This window comes from Euprymna scolopes, chromosome 30, assembly GCF_053919585.1.
Source record: "Euprymna scolopes isolate OS-2025 chromosome 30, ASM5391958v1, whole genome shotgun sequence".
Classification (NCBI taxonomy): domain Eukaryota; kingdom Metazoa; phylum Mollusca; class Cephalopoda; order Sepiida; family Sepiolidae; genus Euprymna; species Euprymna scolopes.
In genome coordinates, this window is record NC_136511.1 from 10,625,181 (window position 1) to 10,640,058 (window position 14,878).

At 34.2% G+C, this 14,878-nt stretch overlaps 1 protein-coding gene across 4 annotated transcripts in view; it reads right to left on the minus strand.

Moving 5' to 3' along the window:
• LOC145254651 (FK506-binding protein 15-like) overlaps positions 1 to 14,878 on the minus strand; it is a 125,640-nt gene that overhangs the window by 84,587 nt on the left and 26,175 nt on the right. For all 4 annotated transcript variants that reach the window (XM_080113287.1, XM_080113285.1, XM_080113288.1 and 1 more), the window contains exons 5-7: positions 11,972 to 12,046; positions 9,449 to 9,547; positions 1,919 to 2,071 (exon numbers count right to left, since the gene is read on the minus strand). In XM_080113287.1, coding sequence (XP_079969413.1) covers positions 1,919 to 2,071; positions 9,449 to 9,547; positions 11,972 to 12,046 — 327 coding nt within the window. The remainder of the gene's footprint in view (positions 1 to 1,918; positions 2,072 to 9,448; positions 9,548 to 11,971; positions 12,047 to 14,878) is intronic.

Genomic DNA, 14,878 nt, shown 5'->3' on the forward strand with positions numbered 1-14,878 from the left:
GGTCCTGAACTGTCATCTAAACTTCAGCCTCTGTCCCATCGACGAAATGTTGCATCCCTCTGCCTTTTCTACAAGTACTTTAACTGTGAATGCTCTGACGAACTGCAAGCACTTGTGCCCCCTCAACGTAAATACCCCCGACAAGCAGCTAAAGCCCACCCCTTCACAGTAGAGATCCCTAGATGTAAGAGAGCCTTCCACTCCAGTAGTTTCTTCTCCAGGACAGCTAAACTTTGGAATTCCCTGCCGGGTCCCTGCTTCCCCAACTGTATGACATGCAGAAGTTCAAGTGCAACATGAACAGACATCTTGCTGCCCAACTCCCTACACAGTACCCCTGATGCCCATGTCTCTGATAGTAGCCCCCTACAACAAAGTGGCAATGTGCCTTGTTTGGGGTGAAAATGTAATAAAAAAAAAAAAAAATCAATTCTATTTTAGTTAATTTAAAAGGGAAAATATCGTTTCGGTTATCGACCATTTCATTAACTAAAGAACTCTCACCCATTCTTTCAATGTGACCATATCATCGAAGTCTCCTCTTCTGCACATATCTCCTTATACTGTCTAGAATTACTCTTCATCTGAGGTCATCAGATCTAAGCCTATCCTGAAGACTTGCATTATAATCTCACAACATTTCTGTCTTTTTTGCATGTGACTCCTCAGATTAAAAAAATCTGCTAAAAGATACAGGAAAGAAAAGAAAATTAGTTGTAATGATAGTTGACTGACTTGAGTTATTTGATCAGTTAAAAAACATGTATGTATTAGCGTTGGGATGATTAATTGGATCAGAAAAAATCAAAACTTTTATTGGAACGAGAAAAGTTTGTGTCTATTTCCAATGTCAAAACAGATTCCTTTAATTAACTTTTTTTTTTTTTTTATTTGATTTTGTTTAAAACGAAATCTTCCACTGCTGCTGGTACTACTAATAAAATAAGTACTTATTGATTTAAATCTACTGCTGGTACTACTAATAAAATAAGTACTTATTGATTTAAATCTACTGCTGGTACTAATAATAAAATAAGTACTTATTGATTTAAATCTACTGCTGGTACTAATAATAAAATAAGTACCTATTGATTTAAATCTACTGCTGGTACTAATAATAAAATAAGTACTTATTGATTTAAATCCACTGCTGGTACTAATAATAAAATAAGTACTTATTGATTTAAATCTACTGCTGGTACTACTAATAAAATAAGTACTTATTGATTTAAATCTACTGCTGGTACTACTAATAAAATAAGTACTTATTGATTTAAATCCACTGCTGGTACTACTAATAAAATAAGTACTTATTGATTTAAATCTACTGCTGGTACTACTAATAAAATAATTGATTTTAAACTAAGAGTGAAAATCTATAGATCATCCCTACTAGTGTTTTTATATTTGGGAAAATATCTGCACATTTAAACATGTGTTTTTATGGTCATCAGAGAAAAAATAGCAACAATAGAAGCCTGCTAGTAGATGAATATTGTTGTCATTTTCAGTAGGCTACACAACAAGACAACTTGAAAACGATGGGCTGCTTTATCACTTGACATAAAACTTACTGACCAGGGTTACCTGTTATCTAGAGAGGACACTAATTCTCTAGGATTTCAAGTGGTCTGATTTACCAGCGTGAACTCTAGTATCCAAGAAAATATTGCAAAGACATCAGTCTTTTCTCTTAACTAAACATTTTTCGCATGAAGGTTTGCTGTCTTCAGCATGCACCTATGCATCCCATTAAACATGCACCTATGCATCCCATTAAACATGCACCTATGCATCCCATTAAACATGCACATATGCATCCCATTAAACATGCACCTATGCATCCCATTAAACATGCACCTATCATGCCAAAAAATTAAAAATAAATAAAAAAAAGTGACATCTATGAAAGACTTACCTGTCCCAATTTGTGATCTGTAAAAAGCCAGCCAGAGTATTTTACTTCGGCGGAGTCACCCATCTCTAAAGATCCACCATCTCCTTGTACTAAATCTTGGATGATCACCGAATCTAAGGAGCTAACACAAGAATTGGCCTTTGCAACTGCCACCTGGAATAAGGGATAAATTAAAAAATTATTTTCAACGGCCAAGGGATATTTCTAATGCTTATTAAAGTAATTATACAAGTGATAGGCTCATAAACAAATTCCTGATGAACCCCCCCACCCTTAAGTAAGACACTTTATCAAATCTCCAAAACTAACGTACTGTACACACAATAACACTTATCCCCGAGTGGCTTCCGGGCCTTGGTAAGTGGTGACTACCTTGGGTGAATCACGCAGATCTACAGAGTCCATTTTCTATCATTAAATTTTGAAATACTATTTGCGAGACATTGGTTTGGGTTCTTAAATGGTCTGTTGTCCGACCAAATATAATTATATAGTATCTCACAGATATTGTACCAAAAAGGAGATTAGCAACCCTAGTTAAAGTCAGTGTCTTTAATGATGCTAGCTTAAATATAGCTGAGAGGAAGTAGGTAATTGAATTCCAAGGTCTTATGTACAACATAATAAACTGGAATTATAGGAAGATTTTCATCATTCGTCATTATAACTGGACATGTAAAATAATTAAACAACAAAAAAAAAATCTAGTGAACTAAGTTCAAGAGAGATACAAAGAATTGCACTTAAAGGGATAGTTAAAATCTTAAAAGATCTCTCAGCTAGTCTCTGAAATAGCAAGTAAATGTATGTTACCTGAAGGATACCCCATCTACAGCAAAAAAAGATAAAATTAAAAAAAATAGACCTACATAGCATTTAAGCTGATAAATCAAACTTTGCTTCTGACGAACCATTTTTCATTTGTTATTGCTGCACCATGTTATTGGCAATATAATAAGATATTTCTTTATAGTTTATCAATTTGTTTAACATTGCGCTGCTACAATTTGCTTGTCGAGTTCTCTTTTTGGGTGGCAGCATCCTAAAGAGTATAAAATCCTATTTCTGAGACAAGTTAAAAGTACAAAAGTGATAGCTTATGTATATGTAAAATCCCACAGTCCACACCACTGGACTGATCATGACTAAATCTGACATGATGATGATTTCTGACCTAAGGACGATGCACACCATTTTTCAAGGTTAAGATAGAGAGCTAAGGTCATATTTCGTGTGGCTCTCCATAAACTCCTCCACCTAGAGATGGTGCACACCAAGTTGGAGTTCACTACCATCCCAGCATCATGAATTCTTTGGGAATTTGAATCAGATCACTCTCTTCCACCAACATCTCAACTAATCTTGAAATTTGGCATGATAGTGGTTTCTAACATAGTGTGCAGTCAGCACCAACCCTATTCAGAGTTTAACCGGCTCCCTCCGAAGGAGGAAGTTTCATGGCAGTATGAAATTCACAAGCGGTCCCCAGTCGCATGTATATCCCTGTTAGGAGAGATGACGACGTTAGGTTTTTGCAACTTTTTGCAGGGAGGTGTCGACGTCCTCCTACATACAGCACCTGGAATTCCCAAATTGGTCACCCATTTTAGTAATGACCAGGATTAACGTTACTTAACTTCGGTGATCCAACGGGAACTGGTGTGTCAACGTGATTATGCCGTATGGTTCCTAACATAGGCCAACATTTAAATCTCAAAATCGGATCCCCAATCATGATTCTTAAGTACCGCATATTTCGGTGTATAAGGTGACCGTCAAATAAGACGAGGTACAAAATTGAAGCAAATTTTAATAGATTTATCATATATCGCTTGTATAAGATGACTGCTAAATCATGAAACTATGTTTGTTTAGCTTATGTTAGAGATTGCAACAGCCGGTATCTTATGAAATATTGGTTTTTAAAAGATGATTTTTTAACTTTAAGGGTCGTCATACACACCGAAATAAACAATAGTTAAAAATTTTTAAACACCTTAAGCAATAGTTACTCTTGCAACATCCACTTACTGCAAGGGTGACCGCAAATCAGGTACCCAAGCATCTTAGTTAGTTTCTTTACATTTGGCACTAAATCAGGTTCTTTGTAGTTAACCCTAACCTAATCACACACTTGGCCATTTGTTACGGGTTGTATGATCTGCATTACTTCATAGACATTCTTGTATGTGAGGTAATGGTTCAGGTGGTGAGGTAAGGTAACTGCTTTTGAATCCCAAGTTAGATATATCCAAACCAAAGTAAAGCAAAACACGAATGCTTTCATGGTTTGAGTAGGCTGTAACTGTCTGATTGTGGAAATAATTATATATTATCTCACATAATTCTATGAGAAATTGCAAATGATAGTTGGGAAATGGCTTACAATTTTACAGTATGCTTCATTATTCAACAGATATTGTACCCAAAGAAGATTAGCAACCCTAGTTAAAGTCAGTGTCTTTAATGATGCTTAAATATAGCTGAGAGGAAATAGATAATTCAATTTCAAGGTCTTATGCACAACATAAGAAACTGGAACATTAAGATTTTTATTCCAGTCATTATAGGAACAACTGGACATGAAAAATCATTAAACAAAAAAACAACCTGGTGAATATACCTAGTGAACTAAGTTCACGAGAGATATAAACAATTGCGCTTAAAGGGACGGTTAAAATCTTAGATCTCTCAGCTAGCCTCTGAAACAGAGAGTTAATGTATTTCGTCCTGTAGGATACCCATCTCCAGCCAAAAAACAAAACAGATAAAATTAAATCAAAGTAAAAAATTAGACCTACATAGCATTTAAGCTGATAAATCAAACTTCAGCAAAGTTTGATTTATCAGCTTAAATGCTATGTAGGTCTGACAAGCCATTTTTCATTTGTTATTGCTGCACCATGTTATTGGCAATATAATAAGATACTTCTTTATAGTTTATCAATTTGTTTAACATTGCACTGCTACAACTAGATCTCCAATCATTTCTGCTGGAACACTTAATTTGAAGATAGAGTTTTGTTTATGTCATTTTCAAGGTGGAAGTCTAATAGTTTGTGATTAAAACCTTTACCAATTGTATATTAATCTTTTGTTGTTCTTTCATATCAATACACAATACTTGCAAAACTTTAGCTGAATTATATCCACTTTTCAGAACCTTTTTTTTTCAAATTATTTCTTCATATTTGGCACTAAAACTTTCCATTTTAACTTTGTATACTAAAGCTGTAGTGAATCCATCAGGTATCCATTGTCTGTTTCTTCTTTTTATTCACTGCATACTAATTAAACTAGTTAGCAGCATGTTGCTAACAGTGTACGTCCAGAACTCTTCATTTCGAGAATGGTTATGGATTCAATGAGCACGACAAAATGGTCAGTCGGTGAATTAAGAGATTTTCACTGGAAAACTCAGAGAATAAATGCTGACCACCTATAAACCCCAAATTTTATACCAGCGGATCTTAAAACACAGCACGAGTGCAAAGCTATTAGTAGAGCAACTAATTGGAATGCATGCAATCCTTGTCACAGCGGACTAGATTGAGGGCCAAGTCCTTCAGAATATAACATCGAATGACTCCCAGGACCACAATAGGTTCAGCAGCCTTTAATCTTTTTACTAATTCCTCTATACTTTCGCTTTTGCTAATGAACCATTTTCTTTCATTGTTTTGTTTACTTCCAATAAGTTTTTTCCTTTTTTAGAAATCACTTCCTAACACTCTGAGGAAGGGACATCCACAGCATCACACTAGTTGCACAGCCAATGCTAGGTTATCTAATCTACCAAAGTGAAGTAAACCCTTGAACCTTCGTTCCAAAAGTGAATATTATCAAATATAAAAAATAATTTAAAAAAAAAAAAAAAAAAATGGTGTCATAAATTGTAAGCAACAGAAAATAGTGCTCTACTTTTAGGTAGAGCATTGCTGAATCTCCCTGCTAATTTATTATTTGAAACCAATTAGAAAATCCCTTTTTAGAACTACTTAAATATATCTATCATCAACTTATAAAAATAGAGTACTCATGTAGAGAGTGATCCAGATGTAACTCAGCACCTGCCCGGTTTTCCCCGGGACATGACGTCAACATCCGAAGTAAGCCAAGCGTCGCCGAGGGAATTAAGCCATCTGACGTAACATAAAGCTGAGCCAATAACAATGTAGCACAATGGTTTTCAACAAGATGCGCATTCATGCGGATTGAAAATTCAAAGCAGCAGATGACAATTTGAAAGAGGAAAAAAAAAAAAAAAAAAAAGCACACCATTTTGTAATTTCATGTCAGAAAAAAAAAACAAAAAAAAAAAAAAACATGAATTTCACAGCCTTTAAGTGAGCAGCTGAAAACACCAACCGGGCGGACTCTGAGTTACGTCTGGATCACTCTCTGCATGAGTACCAAAAATAACACAAAGCTCAATATTATATAGTAAAATAGAGCTTTTATATATACATCTATAACATAAAAGGCAAAATGGGTGCGCACGTTTTTTGTATGTCCACAAAAGGGCTTTTTCACCAGGCTTCGACAGAACTTTCCTTATACTTTCTAGATGATAATATCTTAATATCTTCGATTTGCGAACGGACCTATCTTTATTTTGATCGAGTTGTAAACAGTTCCCTCTATCCCATTCTTTCCAATATTTGTTTGTCTTTTTCATATAAAAGCAAAACTGATTGAAACAGCCAGGGACATCCAGAAAAGCAATTAGCTTTGATTAATATGAGGGAAACCCTTCATATCAGACAATTGCTATTCATTTGGACCCTGCCAGAGCTGGTTTTCCCCAACATCGTGGGGAAACAGATACGGCAGAAACTGGCCTACAGCCAGAGTTAAGTGCATGATTCTTAACTTAAGTCAGACGTTCATTTCAGTGCCTGTGTGAACTCATTCACTTAACTTTTAATTTATGCAAGTCAACTTTTTTATCGCTAAATTTGAATGCTTTTCATTTCCTGTCACATAGCGTAGCAGTAAGATGTCAGGTTTTCTTGTATTTTCTGTTCCGCTTTCACATAACGGGTTTGAGCCTGCCTGTCTACTACCAATTCTTTGTTTTTTTTGTTTTTTTTGTTTTTTTAACTCTGCACACACCTCCAAACACCTAGGCACCCCCGCTAGTCGATAAATATAAAAGCGAAAATGTATGTATGCATGTTCGTTTTTTGTGTATGTCCGAGAAAGGCTTTTTTCCGAGAAGCGATCGGTCGACTCACTTCTTCTATCATGTCTAAATCATAATATCTACATGTTAACAACGGGGGTCGACTTTGAAAAGATAAATATTCAACATTTTTTGATCACCGCATGTGTATTAAGCTTTTTCGTATAATAAAAGCGAAACTAATTCTGGCAGCATTTTTCCGGAAACGTCCGAAAGCTTTGATCAATGTGGAATTTCTCCTTATATCAGACAATTGCTATTCAATTTGGACAATCCCCTTTTTATGGGGAGCTGGTTTTCCCCACAACATCTTGGGGGGGGAAAAAAAAAAAAAAAATCCTTCCCCTCATTAAGTACGGGCACATGCCAAGTTTTAATACTTAAATAAATTCAAGCATGTTTCCGTTACTATTTCGTGGTGGCCCAGTGGTTAACGTCACACATTTTTTTTTCACACTTTAATTTCCAACTTCGACTCAATCATCAGCAGTGAGATATCTTCTGGAGCAGTAGAAAGATCCTATCATCTTTCCAGTGACCTTGGCAACAGACTTTATGTACGGGTTCCATTTCAGGTCAGGAGTAAAGGTCAATCCCAGAAGCTTATCAAAATATGGAGCCTCCGCTAGACGAGAGCCATCCATTTCAATCTATGCCAGATGGGGATCAGAGCGTTGATGATGTAAAGATAGGAGCTTGGTTTTAGATGCATTAAAAATAACCAGCCACCTCTTCCCCCACTGTACTGTGCGCTCAAGATCAGAAGAGAGAGAATCAGAGAGAACTTTATCATTTACGGCCATTGATGTGTTGCCATAGATGGTTGTGTCATCAGCATAGATGTCAAAGAATGATTTAAGTATGTGTTTTGGGAGATCATTAATGTAGATCAGGAAGAGTTGCGCCCAGAATGGACCCCTGAGGGACTCCAACATTAATACTGTGGGCCTCTGATTTCTGCCCATCAACCACTACTCTTATGAGCCTATCAGAGAGAAATGATTTAATGATTGAGAAAACATTTCCAATTATACCGTAGCTGGAAATCTTGTGAAATAGGCCTTTATGCCATACCTTATCGAAGGCCTTTGATATGTCAAGAGCAATTGCCCTAGAAAAGCCTTTGTCGAGAGATTCACTAATCCTATGAGATATAACCGTTAGCACATCTGCTGTAGATCTGGCAGAATAGAAACCATATTGCATCTGCTAAGGTTGTTGACTACTTCTTTATTTAATATGAATTCCAGCAACTTACTCATGACACACGAGATTTATTGGCCTGTACTGAGAGGGAGACGACTTATCACCTGAATTCTTAAATACAGGGCATATTGATGAAATTTTCCAAGGTGTTGGGAAGCAATTCTCCTTAAGGCAACACTTAAACAGTTTTGTAAGTATGGTGGCAAGTTCTGGTTGAAGCTTTTTCAACACTATAATTGGAATGCAGTCAGGGCAAATTACTTTACTGAAATCAAGGTTCTTGATTAGCTTGGTGATATCATGCACAAATATTTGTATGTTGCATAGTGTGTTGTCTGTTATAGGAGGAAATATGGGGAGTTGATGCCCTTCGTCGCATAGGGTAGAATTAGCTTCAAAGTTCTTGGCAAATAGTTTGGCCTAGTCTGATGCTGATGAGATGACCTCAGGTCTGTTGATGATGGTTGGGATAGAATGCACGCTTCTGTTCAGGATCCTGTTTGCTATTTTTTTTCTCTCGTATTATACGTTTGAACCTGGCTACCGCAGCTTATTTTTTAAAATTTTTTTTGCGCTCACACGGATGCTTGCTATTTTGAAGGAAACAAAAGTTTCCTTGATTTTTCTTTTTTTCAGATGTTTGGTTGCTCAGTAGCCTTAGTATACCACCTCTCTCCACCCAGTCAACACCAGGTACTCATACTAGTATATATTAAAAACTTAAATTATTTTTAAATAATAAATTTAAACACCCCCCTCCCCCACCTAAAAAAGTCTGTATACTATTCTCTTCATTTCCTGGCGTGTTTTTAATTTTCAGTCATGCAAAGAACTATCAATCATAGTTTGCTCAAACCAAAAAATTCATTTTATTTTTCAGAATAAGATTAAAAAAGTAAACCATCTTGCTAAGAAAAATAATATTGATTGGAAAATCATTACCAAAGTAAACATCAGGCATTATTAACTGCAAACTTGGGAAAATATATACATTGTAATGTATATTATAGAGTCCAGGAATGTAGAGAACCATTCTGTTAATTGAGTTTCCATTTTTGGTTTATAACAAAAAAAAAAAAAAAAAAAAAAAAAAAAAAAAAAAATACCATTGATGGGACTGTTCTAAAATAGGTACTTACCTCTTTGGCAAATTTGTGAGCAATTTGTTGCGATTCAAACATTATAGACCAACCCTGTCGATTGATATCATAAAACGTGGCATAATTATTTGGCTGCATCTGGATGGATAAAAAATTAAAAAAAAAAAAGAATTAAGAATTTTCAAAATATGAGAATTATTACAATTATTTTAAACACAGAATTTATTTTGTTTAATATTTACATTTAAAATAAATTTTTGTAAAGAAAAGATTCTGGAATTTCTTTAGATAAACAGTGATAATGTATAATATTTGGATTTTTCAGACTAATTTTCTAATCTTTGATGTTATTTTCACACTTCGGCCAATGTAACCTTCATCCTTCAGGTGCAACTTGTTAAACTTGGGAATCTGTATGGAATATCAAACAGAACTCTTTATTTAATTTACAAAGGTAGCTTACTCTTGTTCTGTCAACCATGACTGGAAAGAACTTAAGTAATTTGCAGGCAAAACTAAGAATACAATTATGAATTACTTACATTCTCTCATTGGGTACTTTTTAGGAATAAGTATCCAAGAAGATTTCAATACTTACATCAGCAATTCAAAGTTTCACACTAGCAAATGTTAATAAATTTAATCAAACAAACTGAGTGCATTGTTAAGCTTTTTTCTTTTAATTATTTGACAAAATTAATCTTTTTTCTTGTATTTAAGTGTATTCTGTAATATTGCTTTGGTATTTCTACAATATATGAATCACTTTTTTTTTTTTACTCTAAACCTATGTAATTCTAACCGTTTTATTAAAAAAATAAATAAAAAGATATGCAAAAAAATTCCAAACGAAAAGTTTAAAAAATAATAATGGTATCTAAAAGCTTAATAAAAGTTAGAATATGGTCTTTGAATTTGATTGAGAAATAGTCATCAGGCAACAATGCTCCCCCCACACACACATATATATATATTTCATTTAAAGTCTGAACTTGATTTGTTTTTTTTTTCCATTTATATTGAAAACTGCTTACATCATGACTGCAAATATTTATTTTTTATTGAAGTGGCTAAAGAGAAGAACATAAATTCATGATTAAAATATTTATTGCAAAAAAAAAAAAAAAATAAAAAAAAATTAAAAAAAAAAAAAAAATTCTGGCGCTAAAGGGTTAATGAATGAAAAGTAATTTTTTTTTTCTCCAAGACAAATACTATCCATTTTTTCTTTTTTGTATTGCCACCACAGACTTAAGGTTAGTGATGGGATTAATGTAGTGCAACCTTTTCTGATAAAGAAAATTTTTTTATATTTTTTCACATTTTTTTTTCAGAAAAAAAACAAAAAAAAAACTAAAAAACAAAACAAAACAAAATGCTCTTCATTAAACCCAGCACTAAAACTAAGTCCAGGATTAGGATAAAGTTTGGTGTGACTTCTATGGCTCTCGTTTAGTTTTGAAAAACAATGGATAATCTCTGTAAAAGTGGCTGCACATGTCATTGTGAAGCAAGGTTTGCACAATCTCTAACCACACTTCTGAATCAGCACTGCTTGATTCCTGTGGCAAGGAGAAATCCAGGCAACCGAAAACAGCTCAGGAGAACACATACAGCAGCTGGCATTTCCAAATGGTCACCCATTTTACTACTCACCAGAGTCAATGTTGCTTAACTTTGTTGATCTAATGGGAACTAGATTTTTAATGTGATTATGCCAGGGTATGACTTACATGGATAACAAGCTGTTTGTGCATAGTCCCCCTCTGGTGCTGCATGTGAGATGACGCCACAAAAATTAGTGAAGAAATGATGAATGTGAGAAGTGTGAAGGGCCAACGTTGCCTTCACATTTTCGCCAGGTTTCAGAAAAATCTAATGGATAAGACAAAAGTTATGGGGTAAAAAATGTAATTTTTTTGTAATTTGAGGGCACTTGTGACCACTTTTGAGCTCCTGGGAATGCCAAATCCCATTGAAATGGACAAACGGTGCAGTTTCATGCCTTAAGACATGTATATTTGAATTCAGCACCATGGAAAACTACTATATAGACATACATATCAAGTTTTTGAATAATATGAAAAAGGCATTTTTTAGCCCTAAAAGTCCCAGAAGGATGTGGATTAGAATTTTGCCAGGGTTACTCATACTGAATTTATATTAAGAACAATGGCCTCCAAATTTTGGCCAAGTTTCAGGAAAATCTAATGGATGGATAAGATGCTATGGGTCAAAAAGTGTAATTTTTGGCCATTTTGGGACATTTTTGATTTCTTTTGAGCCTCTGGGAATGCAACAAGAATTTTCACAAAAAAATGTTTTTACGGTGCATATCTATTTAATGAAATACAATTTGTGGCAAAATTTCAGAAAAAAACTAATCGACGGTTATTTAGCAGTTATCTGGACTGACAGACACCACTAAAAACACAGGTCTCTCTCCGATACCAAAAAATATAAATGAAGAACCCTGTGTATCGTCCTTAGCCAATCAGAATAGAAGAATTACAAACAGATAGTTTACCAATGGATAAAAAAAAGAGAAACATAATGACTTACAGTGAATACAAAGTTTTTGGAAATCTGGACATTTGTAACTTGTTTTTGTTTGGAAACGTAAAGTAGAATTCGATACTGGAAAGAAAAAGAAAATGAAAAAAAGGGGGAAAAAAATAAATAATTAAATGCATTGTTACATATTTGAGTAAACAGGAAATTGACATGTGACCTTTAAAGTAGCTTTTTGAGTGAAGTCAATTTCAACCCTTTATGACATGGTTGAACTAATTCGTTCAGTCATAAATAAATGCATATCACAGCATAAATAAAGTGGGAATTGATTCAAACACACTTTGTACGAATTAGTTCAGTATATGTGTAGATGCCATATATCCTCTAGATTGCAACTGTCCATTGCTTACATTCAGTATGCTGCCATCTAAAATTAACAAATAATTTTTAAACATCTACATCATAATTTAGGTTATGAAGGGTTAAGCAAATCTTGTTGAAAAAAAAAAAAAATATCACCTAATGTTGATTATTACGTTGGCAGAGAATGAACAAATGTGAGGATTTTTTTTATGGAAATCGCTCCAAACAAGGCATGAATCTAAAAAATAAGATTAAAAAAACAAAAAAAAAAAAACAAAAAACAAAAAAGAAACAAAAAAAAAAACAAAAAAAACAATAAGTTATCAGATGGATAGATTCCAACCCAGAAAACAGTAATTCTTCCCCCTTTGGCAGAAATATTTCTCATGGAATGTGAAAATAAAAGAGAAAATAAGGGAAGCGAAAGCCACAAGGCTACTGAAAGTAAACCCAAGATCCATTTCCTACTCTCTTTTCAATTAATTTGTGGCTTATTGTGCCCATTCAATGTTTGATTCCAACACTAGTCACAGTGTTAATCATGTGATCTCTCTTACTGCTGGTAAAATAACATGATTATTTCTCTAAAGAAAATCATAACTTCAGTTTTAAATAAGTAAAATTTCATTTTGAGAAGCTACAATCAGCCAGTCCATTAGCTAGAGGCCCATTTGCTTCTGAAACCCAACTGGCCTCTTCTGCTGGAATATATTAGTGGCCTGGTAAAGCCATAGGGGAGACAACCAAGCAAAAAAAACAAAAAAAACAAACCCTAAGCAAAAGTTATCCCAAATCAGCAATATACAAATGTAGGCAAATTTGGACATATTTTACTGGTTTGAAAATATAGATTCTTTTTTACCAATTGTCATAAAAGTTTAACCATAGAATAGTATTATAATCTTCAAAAAGCATTCAAATTTTCATCCCATATGAGCATTTCAATATTCAATTTGGCTACCAGTATATATATATATATATATATATATATATACACTGAGGAAGATCGAAGGATCGGTCGAAAATTATGTGCTTTTGAAGGAAACGTTTTTTTCAAAAGACTTTTTGTATTCCTACACGTGAACACACAGGAAATAAATACAGAAAAGATATAAACATTCATATATTTTTTTCGTATTGATTTTTTTATTCATACAAGTATATATATATATATATATATATATATATACTAGCATTTCAGCCCGGCATTGCCCGGGTGTTTGGAGATGTATGTTGAGCAAAAAAAAAAAAAAAAAAAAAGTGGCAGTTGGAAGGCAGGCTCGAACCCGTACCATGAAGGAGGAAAAGAACGGGAAAAAAACCTGACGTCTTTGCTGTTATGACCACCGCCAAACCGGAAGTGACATAGGTTTAAATTAAGACTAGACAATCGAAAGGAGAGAATGACTTTCAAAAATATTGGCGAAAAAAGAGACCCCCCCTCCCGTAGAAACGTGCCCAGTTGAAGGTGAAGATATTAATGTTTTCAGCCAATTTTTCGATATTTGTTGTCTGAAAGGTCGAACTTCAAAGCAATACTGATCTTGTGAAAATCCGTCGCCTCTGTCGAAAGTTTTAGGCAGACATGCAAACATACATACATTTATATATTGGTTAACTAAAAATGTTCGATCCAAACTAATAAAAAAGCTTGCCCTATCTCTGAATACCCTTTATGTAAAATTTCAAATGTTTAGACCAGAAATTGTCTGAGTAATTTGGTAGAGACTGCAGAGGTTAAATTTTTAAAAACTTTGATCCCTATTATGATCCCCTAACATTGTTTTGGGCTCAAATCAAATTATTAAGTTAGATCCATGTCCAAGGAATCTATGTCGAAAATTTCAAGTGTTTAGACCAAAAAATTAGTGGAGGAGTTTGGTACAGTTCTCAAAAGGTCAAATTGTTGAACTTTGACCCCTTAACAGCCAAATTTCTGACTGAAAACAGAATACAAAGATTTTCCCAAATCTCACTACCCTGTATATCAAATTTTGAGTCTGTAGACTGAAAATTGACACACACTATATATATATATATATATATATATATATACCACCTGCTTTGGCAGTTTTATAAGTTCCAAATCTCAGCGATTATTGATCAGAAAAGAAGGCTCGTTGGAAAGCTAATGACCTTAATTGTGCAGTGGGCTATGTGGCATTTGCCCTTAAGGTTTCACATTAAGGGGATCATCCATCATCCAGAGCCTATTTTTGGCACTTTTTTACAGCCATAAAATGTTTCAATCATAACCATTTGTTTTCCTAGTTTTGAATATGAATTACAAAAATATGATATTTCCCCCAAACCTCTGGCCTTGATGGAGGGAGACTAAAACTTACTGCTATTGTTTCAAATGATCTGAAATAACAGCAAGGGGAGACTCGATTCCAAATATTTCTCATGTTATATCTCACCTCTTTGGTTTTCATGCATAAAGTAAATTTCACAGTGTATTATGATTATTTGATATTGGAGATATTCATAATTGTACTATTTCCAAAAGAGGGGAGGGAAAACATATGAGAAATATTTGGAATCAAATCTCTCCTTGCAGTTATTTCAGATTATTTGAAACCATAACAGCAA